General features: G+C 38.4%; 1 protein-coding gene across 7 annotated transcripts in view; it reads right to left on the reverse strand.

Annotated features, from left to right (window-relative positions):
* slc4a4a (solute carrier family 4 member 4a) overlaps window positions 1-14,924 on the reverse strand; it is a 62,708-nt gene extending 47,784 nt beyond the window's left edge. For 6 of the 7 annotated variants that reach the window (XM_077601772.1, XM_077601774.1, XM_077601771.1 and 3 more), the window contains exons 1-3: window positions 14,822-14,924; window positions 13,599-13,660; window positions 5,519-5,592 (exon numbers count right to left, since the gene is read on the reverse strand). In XM_077601772.1, the coding sequence (XP_077457898.1) occupies window positions 5,519-5,592; window positions 13,599-13,609 (85 nt within the window). In that variant the 5' untranslated portion in view covers window positions 13,610-13,660; window positions 14,822-14,924. Of the gene's footprint in view, window positions 1-5,518; window positions 5,593-13,598; window positions 13,661-14,783 lie in introns of all 7 variants that reach the window. The other variant, XM_077601769.1, reaches the window with a different exon arrangement.
* Between the last annotated feature and the right edge of the window lie 274 nt (window positions 14,925-15,198).

Genomic DNA, 15,198 nt, shown 5'->3' on the forward strand with positions numbered 1-15,198 from the left:
ATCATTTTGGCTACCATTGATGGCAATAGACATGTTCATTGGCAGCCAAACTTCCTCTTCAAATGGATTGGACATCTACTAGTGATATCCTCATTTCCCTTTTTGGCAGAAGCATTAAAAAAGACCCTTATTTGCCCTTCCCAAAATTGCCTCAGGGCACTCATGTTGGTAGGAGCAAAGTTCATATCAGTCCAAGTATTGACATTAAAATAAAGTCATAACTAGCTTATTTCTCAACCCATTTACTGTATAAAATTATTTTTTCCATATTCACTTTTATTTCATATTGGTATGATATTTTTATGTTGGTAATTTCATTTTTTTAGCTTAATTTTTACAGGTATTTTTCTATATTGAGTATTGTTACATAAATATTTTGTATGTATACTTATGTATTCTTTCCAAAATACAACGTTTTTAGTTAGGCAATTTGTTGAGTCAGCATTTTGTTGTTTTTGACGTCATACATTTATAAGCGTTCTTGAAAGGTACGGGGATGCATGCAGGTAAGACTCACATTGAAATGGCGCTGCCATGTTATCCCGTAAACAAGAGTTAAGTGCCATCCTTGTTGAACCCAAAGCTGGTCTGTGAACGGAGTGCGGGCCATGCTGATTTTTTTCTCTTTCGCTCTCCGCTTTTGTTAGCCTGTGTTCGAATGTCAAACCTTTCAAAGATTAAAACCAAATGAGTCTCACAAACCATTGTCACCAAAATGTTTAATTGAAATGAGTTTACCACTCAATAGAACGACCATTTATTCATTTATTTTTTGAACCGCTTATCCTCATAGGCGTCACAGGGGGTGCTGGAGCCTATCCTAGACACCTTTAATTGGTGGCCAGCCAATCGCAGGGCACAAGGAGACGAAAGACCATTCATGCTCACACTCATACATAAGGCCAAAAAAACTGTTCAAATAGTCTGGCGTGCATGTTTTGGGAATGTGGAAGGAAACCGGAGTACCCGGAAAAAACCCACGCAAACCTAGGAGAGTAAACTCACAGAAAGGGACCCACCTGGGATCGAACCCTAGAACTGTGTGGCCGACACCTTAACCACTCTCCACCAGGCTTCTATAGAAACACCAATCCATTTCAAGTGAGAGGGTGGTATCAAATGAACGCCTAGCCCACGGTTGCCCAACTCCAGGCCTCGGGGGTCCTTTTTCAGTCTCTTTTCCAAGTCTCCCTCAACCAACACACCAGAATCAAATAACCAGGATCGTTATCAAACTTCTGGACATCTTGCTGATGAGTTTATCATTTGTTTCAGGTGTGTGGATGGAGGGAGACATGGAAAACTGACGGGAGTTGGGCACCCCTAGTCAAGCCTGTCATCGTCAATCAATCAATAAGAAAATAGAAGATACTTTGACGATGAGAAAAAAAATAACGTTTTCACGATCGGTTGAGCGGCCTGACGGCTGAGCGGTTAGCACGTCGGCCTCACAGTCGGGAACCTGGATTCAAATCCATGTCGGTCCACCAGTGTGGAGTTGCGCGCGCTCCAGGAGAGCTGGTCCTAATGAGGGTGCGGTCACAGTTTGAATGTGAACTTCTGACCAAAAGCCCCTGTTCTGGTCAAATTTAAATCTTTCCCGGGACCATGGCTGGTAAGTTCCAGACAGACATCATCCATCCGTGTACCTGTTTCTTTAGTTTTTCTGGGTCTACATGACATTATTTTAAAGGTTTAAGTTGTATATTGACGTGTGTTTGTGTGTGTGTGTGTGTGTGTGTGTGTGTGTGTGTGTGTGTGTGTGTGTGTGTATTGTAACAAATTGGGTATTTCCATCCTGTTCTTTACTACTACATTGTTTGAGTGAGGAGAGGGAGACATATTATGCTAATACAATGTAAAAAATGCCTCTACTTACAAAAAAATACAAGTTACAAAACCAATTCTGGAACCAATTCATTTAGAGATATCACAGTTTGCTGAAATTGTAATCTTTCAAAAAACATTTGAGAAATAAACTAGTTATGACTTTTAATGTTGATGCATTGACTTTGATGGGAATTTTGCCCCTACCAACATGGCTGCTATATATGAGGCTATTTTAGTTTTCATGCTTCTTCTGTCAATTGAAAGGAGTTTAATCATTCGTGCTAGAGCTCCCACTTCAAATGGATTGGACATTTATAGTCGTCAATGGTATAACATGAGTTAAATAATTGGAGCGGTCGGAAAGGATATTAGCAGCAGGGCACAAGAGCTTTGTACGACCACTTCCTCTTCTTTCTCTCATTTGGAAAGCTGAATGAAGGCTAGCACCCGTCGCCCGCGGCAACTGGGACTATCGGCAGGGATCCCCCAAACATGGAGTGCATGCTAATGATCGAGGCATCACTGAATATATACAGCACTTGTTTTATGTTGGTTAAAATTTTGTTAACTACTATGTTCTCCAACAAAAAAAATCACCATATTTGGACTTAAAAAACACCTTAATTGCTTATCATACATTTTTTTTCCCAAAAAATCAATGTGTTACAGAAATGCCTCAAAATCATCAGTAAAATACTTACTAATACGAACGAAGGTAGGCGGCCTGTCGGCCGAGTGTTTAGCACTTCGACCTCACAGTTCTGGGTTTGAGGGTTTGATCCCAGATCAGTCCTCACTGTGTGGAGTTTGCATGTTCTCCCGGGGCTTGTATGTTTTTTCTCCAGGTACTTCGGTTTCCTCCCACATCCCAAAAACAAGCAGGGTAGGCTGGTTGAAAACTCTGAAATGCCCCTTGGTATGAGTGTGTGCGTGAATGCTTGTCCGTCTCCTCGTGCCCTGTGATTTGCTGGCCACCGATTCAAGCTGTCCTGGTGCCCCCTAGTTAGCTGGGATAGGCTCCAGCACTCCCCATGACCCTTGTGAGTGGTTCAGAAAATGAATGAATGAATAACAGAATCAAGCACACCATCACACATTAAATTAAATAATTAAGACTTTCAACTAAAAAAGTGGGTTTAGTTCAAAGTGCTGGTTGAAGTATCTAAGAAAACACCATTTCCACAGTACTATACAAATAACAGTCCCAAATGTGAATTGGTGACCTGACAATCACAGGGCACAAGGAGACGGACAAACATTCACGCTCACACTCACATCGGTATTGTGAAGGCTTTCTTTGCCCCAAGCTATTTTTTCATTAAATAGCCTTTCATAACCGAATCTAAGAAAAAATATATATGCATGTATCTGCTTTAGATATCGGCAATCAGCAATATCGGCATTGGCCTTTAAAAATCCCCTATCAGTCGACCTCTATGTGAAATAAAGTCAAGCAAAAATGCCCCAAAATCAACTGGTAGTGACCTAAGAAGCCTCAAAACCAACAGGAAGTGACCTAAAACTAAAAGTGAGTGACTCAGAAAATCAATAGTAATATAGCTAACATCAATAGGTGACCTGAAAATGCCCTGAAATCAAAAAGAGGTGAAATAAAGAATGTCACCCTAAAATGCCAAAAAATGGGGAAAATGAAAATGGAAAACTGACCCAAGCAAATGGTTTGAAATTGTCCAGAGTTATAACAAAACCAATAAAAAGTGACCAAAAAGCCACAGGAGTTTATTGACCTCCATGAAGAAATGCCCACGCATTTTCTCTGGGGAATTGAATTTTCTAAATCGACATTCAGATTCAGAAAACTACAGTAATCCCTCAAATATTGCAGTTAATGTGGACCAGACATGGCCGTGATTATCGGAAAAATTGCGAAGTAGGGTCACCCCTATTTTAACTTTTTTTTCTCCTTTTTCTTCAGTGCTGAGTCCGAGAAGCAAAACTGGCTTACGCTTACGAGTTTCAGTGGGGATTTTAACATTTTTATGAACTAAAAACAAAAATTAAAAACGGGAAACAATCGTGAATTAGTTAATTTGCAATAAGTAAAGACGCGATAATCGAGGGATTACTGTATTCCTCCATCTAGAGCAGGGGTAGGGAACCTATGGCTTGGGAGCCACATGTGGCTCTTTTGATGGGTGCATCTGGCTCTTTGCCAACCTGTGAGCTAAATATGGAAATCGCTGGTGACAGAACTGAGATATTACATGTAGAACTGCTTTAATCTTCTTTTTTTTTTTCTTTAATCTAAAAAAAATGCTTTAATCTTCATTTTTTACAGTAGACTCTTCTGGGATGCATGCTCTTATTGATTAGCAACAGCATAAGAATCTTTTAAAAAAATATTCAGTTTTTTTCCACTTTAAAAGTGGTGAAATTACTAAAAAAAATTGAAAAGGCACTCATTTACATGTATGTATTTTGACTTTTAAATTCGTAGTATGGCTCACAAGGAATAACATTGGAAAATCTGTCTCTTTTCGTCAAAAAGGTTCCCGACCCCTGATCTAGAGATAACAAAGTATTGATGAATTATTTGATCCAATCCCATTTTATAAATTTAAATAAAAATGCTCCAATTCCAAGTAGAGGTTAGCTCTTTACAATCTTCACTTACATCCTGTTTGATTCTGATAATACTCTACTTGGAAATTTCAGTTCATTAGATGAACTAGGCCTCCAAGGCTTCTCTATCAAGGTTCATCATGTTGAAATGTCAAGCTGCCTTTTTTTTTCTTTTTAATTTTGTTGAGGTTCTTGAAGATTAGGGTTTTTTTCCAGCACAGCATCCTCACACACACACAGGAAGTCTGAGAAGGGTCAAGCTGAGGTGACAGCTGACAAAACTGGAAGCTCCATCTGCATGACTTGTACAAGTCACACTTTCTGTCCTTCACTTTCTTGGAATTTACAATATGACTAAAACTAAATAAGGCCCAAATTAGTTCCAAATAATTCATGTTATAAGGCTATCTTTTGATTACACCCCTAATGTTAATTGTTGCTCCAAAAATTCAGGTTTTTGAAAAATAATCCCCCTTTATTGCCATTGGCAAAAACATTTTAAGAATGAAAAATGTATTTCATCCTACATTTTTTCCTTCCAATTGTCATATGTTACACAAACAAATTCAGCAAATCAAGGTACACAAGACTATTTCTCAATTTTTGGCATAAACATTCGGTTCCACCAAAATTCGAAAATGTTTTTCAAATGGGGGAAATAGAATAACACAATATAAACAGGAAGTTACTTGAAACGCCCCAAATTCTGCAAGAAGCAACATAGAAATGCCCTAAATCAAGGTAAAATGTAAGTGGCCCAGGCAGAACATGCAAACTCCACACAGGTGGACTGATCTGGATTTGAACCCAGGACCCCAGTGCTGATGTGAATGAAAATCTTCTACTCCCATTGACAGCAATAGACGTCCAATCCACTTCTACTGGGAAGGCCAAATGAGCAAACTTTCATTTGCACCTCAGTCAAAATGGATTTGACGTCTCGCGTCATGAATAGCAACCAAAGAATGCTCTTCTAAGGGTTAACGGACAATGAAACTCACAGTTCGTGGCAGCCCTAGTAGAGCGTGTGCTTGGCTCTTGTCTTAGTAAGATTAGCAAAATGCAGATGACAGCTGGCATTTTAAAAACAACATGTCCAACGTACCTTCCACCTCCTCCTGGTCGCAGACATGCTTGACGAGGGAGGCCCCGCGGTCCAGCACGGCCTCGTCCTCCATCCTGTAGTAGTAAAAGAGGAAGAAAGACTGCTCACACCTTTCCTCCAATGAAAGCGTGGAGCCATAGCGCCTGGGCTCCGTCACCTGCAGTAAATTAGGACTTGGACTGGGGGTCAGGCGGGTGCTGCTGGTGGCGCTCATGACCGCCACTGCCCACCACTGCCCCCGAGTCCCCTCCAAAAAACAACTAAAGCACAGAACGTGCGTCGCCCTAGTACCAGGGATGCATTTGCAGCCGGCCGTAGTTGTAGAGCTGGTTTAATCCACTGAGTGGAAGGTGAAGGCAAGGACAGGAAGTGTCTGCTAATTGGGTTAGTCACGCCTCCGTGTAAACAAACGACGACGCTTGAACTCATTAGGGTGTCACTGTATGACACACCTGGATGGATTCCATAACCACTTTCTGATATATTGGGTATGGACGATGGTGTAGGCTGATGACAATAATTTAACGATACTTCGTATTTTAGAAAAAAATATTTAAAAAAAAATCTTTCAATATGAATTTACTGCACACGCTGGAATCCAAAGCCATTGCTATCATGGCTTGGTCTGAAACTGCTTAACTCATTTTCTGCAATTAACCTGGCATGTAATGGGAGGATCTGAAGTCCATGAATGCATGTTTATTTCCTGCCACCATTCTGCTTCAAATGATTTGAATGCCTGTGGTGAACTCAATTCAATCCTCAACAGAAGGAGAGCATTGAATGTTTGATTATTCACCGTGAGCCCTCCCACTTCAAAGGATATGACGTCTATCGCTGTCTATGGCACCTGAACCAAATTGTTACGATCAGTTGACTAATTGATTAGCAAATTAATGGTCATCTATTTTGATAGTCAATAAACTGTTTGGAGATATTGCTATCCTCTTGATTGTTCAAATGCTTCTTAGAGTGTAATATAACATTTTTTTTAATCATTTTATTAAAAAACTAAATGGTGGTAAACAGAAAAAAATATCTTCTTTCAATGAATTTATATTGGAAAATAGACTAAATTTCTTTTGTTAATCTAATTGATTTTATCTTGTATTTTAAAAGTAAAATAGGACGAAAACTGGTACAGTAAGCCCCGTATATCGCGGATAATGAAGATGAGACAGGGCCGCGATAATCGAAAGACCGCGAAGTAGGATCATCCCAATTATTAGTACCATACTACGTTTTCGCGCCTATACAAAAATACAAGTACACTAGTAAAATTATCAAGAAGTGTATTTATTAAATATTAGTTATAAGCATATGAAAATACTGCAATCTATTAATATGTAAATATAATCTACATATATCTAAAATTAGTAAATACTTTAAATATTGTACTGTAGTGAAATTAGTTCCTCTCCGCTTGATATAAATAAAAAAAACTGGATAATGGGAGTTTTAGTCCAAGTCCTCCTGCATAGTCCAGACCTTGAATGTTTGCTTATTCCTTCTTGATGTAATGCACTGTAGATTCATTTATGATGTATTAGATGACGCAGGACGTTCTTCTTCTTCTTCTGCGAGTGCCACCCATTTCAGTTTTGAAGAAGAAGCGGTGCCCTGACTTCGGCCATTTCACACTGCCATTTTTCATCTCGTCTTCCGAGTTTCAGCGTGGGTTTTGACATTTTTATGACCTTTTTTATACTTGAGACAAAAAAAATGTGATGTACTGAAGCCACAAATATGTGAGGGATCACAGTAAACCTTTTTTACATTTTGTATTTAGGTGTGTAACGCATGATTATTTCACGTTTTTTAAATAAATGTTTTGTTTTATATTTGAAAACAAAGCAAAACAATCAAATCAGTAATATTTTTTTTAAAAAATTAACATTTCCAGAAGGCAAAAAATACTCTCTTTTTTCATCAGTCATTATCTCATTCATTCATCTTCCGTACCGTGCATCCTCATAAGGGTTGCGTGTGTTACTGGAGCCTATCCCACATGACTTTGGGCAAAAGGCAGACTACCTCCTAGACTGGTCACCAGTCAGCTGTAGGGCACATAGAGAGTCAGACGACCATTCTCACTCACAATCATACCACTACCAGCAGGAATTGATCCCGCTCCTATCCACACCACCGTCAGGCGGCTAGTCATGATCTCATTTTCAAATTTTGATGTGATTCTATTTTAGCCAAAAAACTGAAGCTACGTTTGGCGGGCCACACCAAATTATGCTTTGGGCCGGATGCGACTCCTGGGCCTTCAATTTGACACCACTGCTCGAAAGCCTCTCCATATGCTAGGTAATGCTCAGCCTCTTCCTCTTCCTATCACCCCGCCCCTCCTCCAAGGCACAACAAACAAGTGGGACATCACATGCCCATCTACTCATCCGTCTTTACAGGATTATGGAAGCTTTCCTTGGATGACAACAAAGTCGTAACACCCACCGCCACAAATGCCGAACAGTTAATTAATGTCAAAATGGAAAAAAAAACTGTGAGTCAGCGGATTAAATGCTGCGTGACATCGTTCTTTGGCAAGGTTTATTTAGCGCAAATCACTAGAGACTCAAAGGAGATTAACCCTTTATAAAACAGTCATTGAAATACAGTGACGATGTAAAAATACAAGAATAAATAAAACAATGAACTTTTAAATGTTATTATGTAATTTCAACAATAGAAAGTGATAGGGGAAAGGCCCAAAGTCTACAAGAAGAGAAGTGATAAAAGGGGAATGACACGAAAATCTCCCAAAATCAACAGGAAGATACCTAATATTGACAGGTGTCACAGACTCCCCCGCCCCCCCCCAAAAAATACTATAGATAATTCTTACCAGAAAGTGACATGGAACTGCCAAAAGTGAAGAAAATCGACGCACTGTTATCATCAGGAAGAACATTTAAAATTATAATGATAAAATATATAAAAAAAACATTTTTTTATATTCATTCATTCATTCATCCAATAATTAGGGTGGCCTGGTGGATGAGCTCTTAGCTCATCATCCTTACAGTTCCAGATCTGCTAACCTCCGTCGACCCCATTTCAGGAGTACCCTTGTCCCATTTCCGGAGTATTTCCGGAGTGAATGCGATTCACGGAAAATCAATATAAAATGTACAAAAAATAAACGTAGGACAATTTTAATCAAAATTTTATTATCATGTTTGTACATTAATTGAAATATTGTGCTTTTTCAAACTATTGAAAATGTACAGAATAATGAAAATAAGTTTATCTTTGTGTTTGGGTCCTTATACGTGCGTTTTAGAGTCAGTAATTCCAACATGTGTCACGCTGAAGTCGCACTTGCATGTTGTGCAATGTGCAAACGTCGGTCCTTTTGGAGACGGCTTCAACATGGGATATTTCGTCGAATACGAACCTATAAACTTCTGCAAGTGTCTGGGTTTCATATTAAAAGTTTCATCCAAATTGCCATCCATTTTGCACTTAACCCGAGCAGGCATATTGAGAAGACTAACTACTAGCTACTTCCTTTAGAACAACCCTGGAAATCATAGGATTTGTTTCAAAACAAAAGACTGGTGGTTTAGTCAGCCCTAATAATATTTACTTCCCGTATGAAAAAAACAAAACTAAAATGTTAAAGCGATAGAGGCTACCACACTGAAGTCGCACAAGACGAATCATTCGTCAGAACTTGTAAGTCGGAAGATTCACAATGCACTCGTGTTTCCGAATTCTTCCGGTTTACAGTGCAGTTGAATCAAAATGGCGGAAGCCTAGCGATGTTGTGAATTTTAAGGGATTTCAATTGGAAATATTTTCCAAAATGGGTGCTTCAAAAAAAAAAATAAGTGAACATTTTTGGGGATTTCCGGAGTTTAGGAAGATCGTCCGGAGTCCCGGAGTTTGCGTTGCATTTCCGGAGAAACTCCTGAAATTCTGGGGTAGGTGGAAGCCCTGCAGTTCTGAGATTAAGGGTTTAATCCCGTGTTTGGGGAAGTGTAATCTGTTTTGAGCATTTTCAGTCAAAATAAATTTAAAACATTCATTCCATCTTCCATACTGCACATCCTCATAAGGGTTGTGGGGGTTTGCCAGAGCCTATCCCATCTGACTTCAGGCAAAAGGCAGAGGAATATGCCTTAGAATGGTTACCAGTTAGACATAGGGCACACAGAGAGACAAACAACCATCCGCGCTCACAATCATACCGCCACCAGCCTGAATAGAGCCGGTAACTGCCAGCACCGAAGCCAGGCACGAGGCGGCCAAGTTTAAAACAATAAAAAAAATACAATACAGTGAAAGAAATCTAATACATTTTTTACTTTCATTTTCTGAACCGTTTTATCCTCGCCAGGGTTGTCGGGTCCTTGAGCCTATCCCAGCTGCCTCCGGGCATTGGTGGCCAAACAACCATTCACACTCACACCCATAGTACCAAGGGGCAATTTAGAGTGTCCAATCAGTCAACAATGAATGTCCTTGGAATGTGGGAGGAAACCAGAATACCCAGTGAAAACCCACGCAGGCCCGGGAAGAACATGGAAACTCCACACAGGTGGACCAACCTGGATTTGAACCCAGGACCCCCACTGTGAAGCCGGCGCGCTAACCCCTCAGCCGCCGGGCCACCCGAAAAGTATTAAATATAATTTAAAAATGTGTGGCTGGCACAAATTTTGAGATGGGCAATGTATTTTTTATTTGCTTACCCTCACTCAAGCTATTGAAAACTTGGTGGCTTTGGTGATGTTTTTACCAACAAGATTAGCCAAAGTATTTCTGAGAGGAACATTTGATGGAGCCCATACTATTTCCAGTGGCCCCTTGAGAAATTGAGTTGGAAAACCCTGATTTAACTCATTGCCATTTATAACTCCAATTAATTTCCACTAAGAGCACTGATTGTGAATGCTCATCTTTCAGTGCCATTGATGGCGTTAGATCCAAAAGTTGCCAGGACATGCTGTTGTTATCATCATTGCCATCTGTTGATCAAGTTAAGATACAGCAAGTCAAGCTGTTCTCAAACTCAAGTCCACACATTTTTTCCCTATAATAATCCTCTACAGAGAACGGATTAGGCTCGTTTGGCTTTAGATATGATCCCAAAAGAATGGATGGGCCTATTTTTCCCCAACATTCCACTGTCACCTCTTCTTTTCATTACATATAATCTTAGGAGATTTCTCATCCAAAAGTGGTTCCCAAACTGAAGTCTGTGGACCACTGGAGATCCAAAAGACAGAATTTGTGGTCCAAAAAACATATTTCTAGAAAGTGTTGAGTGGAGTTAAATTGGGTTAAAATTCAACTGAGTTGAGTTAATTTGTGGCCACCTGATGGTATTGTGGTTCACTTGCTTGACTGGGTTGGATCAATTCCCACTCAGTGGCGGTATGAATGAGTGCAGATGGTTGTCCATCTCTCTGTGTGCCCTATGACTGACTGGCGACCAGTCTAGGGTGTGGTCTGCCTTTCAGATGGAATAGGCACCAGCAACCCTTTGCGAGGATATGTGGTACGAATGATGGATGAATGAGTTCATTTGTGTTGCATGAATTTAAGTTACATTAATATCAGTTAAATTGAGTTGTATTTAATATATATAGTATAAAAAATAGTGTGTTTAATTGGTTGACTGTATGTTCTGTTTGTGTGTTAAATTACTTTATGTTAAAGACACATTTCCTTAAAAAACAAGTTAAATCACAATAAGTCTATGTTACGTTTCCCCCGCAGCCCTTGTGATGATAAGCTGTTTAGAAAATGACTATACTTAGACGACTTTATTTAGAGTTAAATTGAGTTAGCTTTTGGTAACTTGAGTTACGATACGTGCCGGAAAAAAATTACTGTATGTAATGTCACGTTACAATGTGTTGAGTTGTTACCTTTGTTACGCTGTGTTGCATAATGTTACGTTGCATAATGTTACGTTGCATTATGTATGCGTTAAGTTAGAGGTTCAGTTTACCTAAATTTAATTGACTTGAATATATTTTTATTATTCATTTTTGCACTTAATTTTGTTGCATGGTCATTTATCAGAAATGTATTGCTATTCTTTGCTGTTATCGAGACATCTACTGGCTGTTCTGCATCAGTGATTTAAGAATCATCCGGACGAAATAACTGAGTGTATTGTATTTTTATGACATTATTAAAAACGCCGAAAGAAAGAACTTATAACAAACCATCATTTACTAAGATTCGCACCAATTATTTCCTCATATTGCCCAGCACTATTGCTAGTTTTGCATTTGATGTTCTTCAAAAAACAAAAATGGTCAATGTTATGTTATTTCCCGGAATACCCCCCACTCAACCCCCACGCCCACCCTCACCAAGATTCCACGTTAATCTCTTTACTCGATAACATGAAATCTCTTTAATGGTCCTCTGCAATTTCTGGCAGGATGTCAACAAAACAAATTAAATAATGCCCAAAACGATCCAATGGAAATTATGTTCTGTTTTCAAACGGCAGACTTGTACGAGCAGCTGCACAGGAAATAACTCTTGCGAAAGACATTCCAGCGCTAAGCGCTTACAGGTTCCCTGCAGCATGTCTCTATATATAACAGGGTATTGATGATCAGTGAATGAAATCAGGGTTGTCACTATCTGTAGCCTTGCTCAGAAAGTCCAACCATTTGGGCCTTCGCAAAGTCATCCAGCCTGTATTGTGTGTCCTCTATCATCAACAAGCCCCACAGGCGTCTTTCGCTTGATGCTGTCTGCGAGACGTTGTGAAACCCGCACGCCAATATTCTCGTGCGTGTGTTACTGTTGTCATGATGCTAAAATCTACAACTCTTAAGATCAATGGGCTGTCATTATTTTTGACAAAAGGAATTTCCACAAAATGAACTAGAAGTTATCCAGGAATGTCCCAAAATCATCAGATAATGACTCCAAATTAACAGGAAGTGTGGCACCTATACCCCAAACTTAACAGCAGGTGAACAATGAAGAAATAACACAGAAATGCCCGAAAACAACTGAAAGTAAATAAAAAACAGGATGTGATGACCCTAAAATCAACTGGAAATTATTGAAAATGTACAGGAAATGACCTGAGAATGCTTCAAAATGTACAAAAAGTGACCCATAATTACGCCAAAATTAACAAGGAGCTAACCCAAAATTAACTAATTGCCTGACAACAAATGAACACATTAGTGTCAAATTTGCTTGATATGTTTGTAAAGTGAAACAGAATAGAAAAGGTGATTAACCAAAGGGCGATGACATCAAAGGTTTCCGAGGTGCAAAAAAGGAATTTTGTGATAACTCAAGAATGATTTATTTATATATATATATATATATATATATATATATATATATATATATATATATATATATATATATATATATATATATATATATATATATATATATATATATATATATATATATATATATATATAACTTGGTTGAAATGTTTGAAATATGAAACAGATGGGGATACAAATTTGTTAACGGTAACTAAAGAACAAACATTCGGAATATTATCAAGTTTGCAGGAGATGTTTGTAAAATTAAAGGGATTAGGAAATTGCATTTTGGGTCAAAGGTCAAAGAAAAAGAATTAACTTATTCCATACATAACTCATTGACTGCCAGTGATAAACTAGTGCCAAATTCATTTCAATTATTAGAAGAAATACATATTTTGGACGCCACATAACTGGACGTCTGTAACCACCACCATCAATGTCACTGATGGAGTTAATCAAGGACTGCAGAAAACTGACTATATTCAGTAAGCAATTTTCTAATGTACATGTATATTACACTTTCATAGCCCGTCTACTGGAGTAAAATATTACCAAAAAACATGGTGTGAAGAGGTGATAAAAGCTTTCTGATTTCAGATTTCAGTTCTCTTTACTCGTACGAAAAAAGATGGGGGCAGGCGTGAGTGTGTTTCAAACACAAATTAACCAAGCAATTACATTGCCACATCTCGTATCGTTGTTAAACTTTAACATGCTCCCCCTTGAAATGACCTCCAAGGGAGAAGATATCCCAAGGCGTTTGTTTATCAGTCGTTTCACAAAAAAGATTGCCGGCGTTAACTTACCCCTTGCTCATCTTGGTGGCTGCCGAGCAATTGGAATCCTTTTAGTTGTCGGATACAGCTTCCTGGTAGATGCACAAAATTGATCTGATATGAGTTTATACCCCTTGATGCTTTAATTTACATAGAACTGTTTCAGTGTCATTGGTGTTGCTAGACGTCCAATCATTCTTCTACAAATGAGTTCAGCCCTATTAGACATCCGATCCATTTGAAGTCACACTTCAAATCTACTGCTGTCAATGGCAGACAATAAGATAATATAAATATAGAATTAAAAACATAATTAAACTGAAGATTCAATAACACCTAAAATTTTAAAAAAATCATGAAAGGATTGTAAACATAAAATATACAAATAAATATAACAAATAAATACTAATAACAATGCATATATTAAATTTTAAATAAATAAATACCTAATTTTTGAGTCCTCTTGGAATTGATTTTTTATGTTTTGTCTCCCATTTTTTAAAATATTTTAATTTAACAGGTATAGTTGTAATTTTCTGCACTTCTATTTCTTGCAATATTTTTTTCACTTAGTTCAACCTACTCTCCATGTTTTTGGAATGTGGGAGGAAACCAGAGACCCTGGAGAAAACCCACGCAAACTTGGAAAGAACATGCAAACTCCAAACATCGAGGACCGACCTGGGATCAAACCCTTGACCTTAGCACACCACTCCCCCGCCAGGCCGCCTTCTGTTTATTTGTTTAGTTTAAATATTATTCTCAAGTATTTGTATATTACCACAAGGATTTTTGTTGTGTTTGTTAAATGTGAATTTAGCTGACAGTTGTTAAATATAAATATACATACAGCACTTTCAAAGCTTATAAAAGTAAATACAAATAGTATAAATATGTATTTTAGGTATATTCTTAGAAAAGATAAAATATATATTATTACATGTTGTATTCTTATGGTAATATAGAATAATATAATATATAAATATAATTATGTAAAAATTGTGTAAAATAAAAACAGTACAACTATAACGACTAAATATTATTCTGAATCCATTACATTTGAATTTTTAAAAAGAAATGTCTCATTGGAGCTTTTTCCATTTGACTCATGAGACAAACTTACTCAATGCTGACAACTGAACTCAAATAACATTTACACAGTTAAATTAGATTAGATTTTGAAAGTGTATGAAAATGAGATAAACAATATCCCACCTAGTTGGTGACCAGTCTACTGTGCGTCAATGACTTACAGCGGAGAGATGATCTTTGGCTCCTTTTCTCTGAGTCCCGCCGTAGCAGCCAAGGTGAGCGAGGAGCGAGTGACCCTCTGACAGGAGTGCCGCTCCAGTTTGTAACTCACGCTTGACCGAACGCCACTTCAGGCCACTCCTCCTCATCTTCCCCAACCTCCTCCTCCTGCAGCTGTGGGAGGATGAAGAAGGAGGAGTATGGCTCCATCATCATCCTGAGGGGAATATGTAACTCACTGGCTGCCACTGACAGTACTAGACGTCCAATCCAGTTGACTGGAAGAAGAAAACATTAACATGTTGGTGTCACATCCTCTTAATTTTGAGAAAAATGTTGGTCACTCAATGAGGATTTTGAGATGTTTTGGGTTTACTCG

The sequence above is a fragment of the Stigmatopora argus genome, chromosome 5, assembly GCF_051989625.1.
Source record: "Stigmatopora argus isolate UIUO_Sarg chromosome 5, RoL_Sarg_1.0, whole genome shotgun sequence".
Taxonomy (NCBI): domain Eukaryota; kingdom Metazoa; phylum Chordata; class Actinopteri; order Syngnathiformes; family Syngnathidae; genus Stigmatopora; species Stigmatopora argus.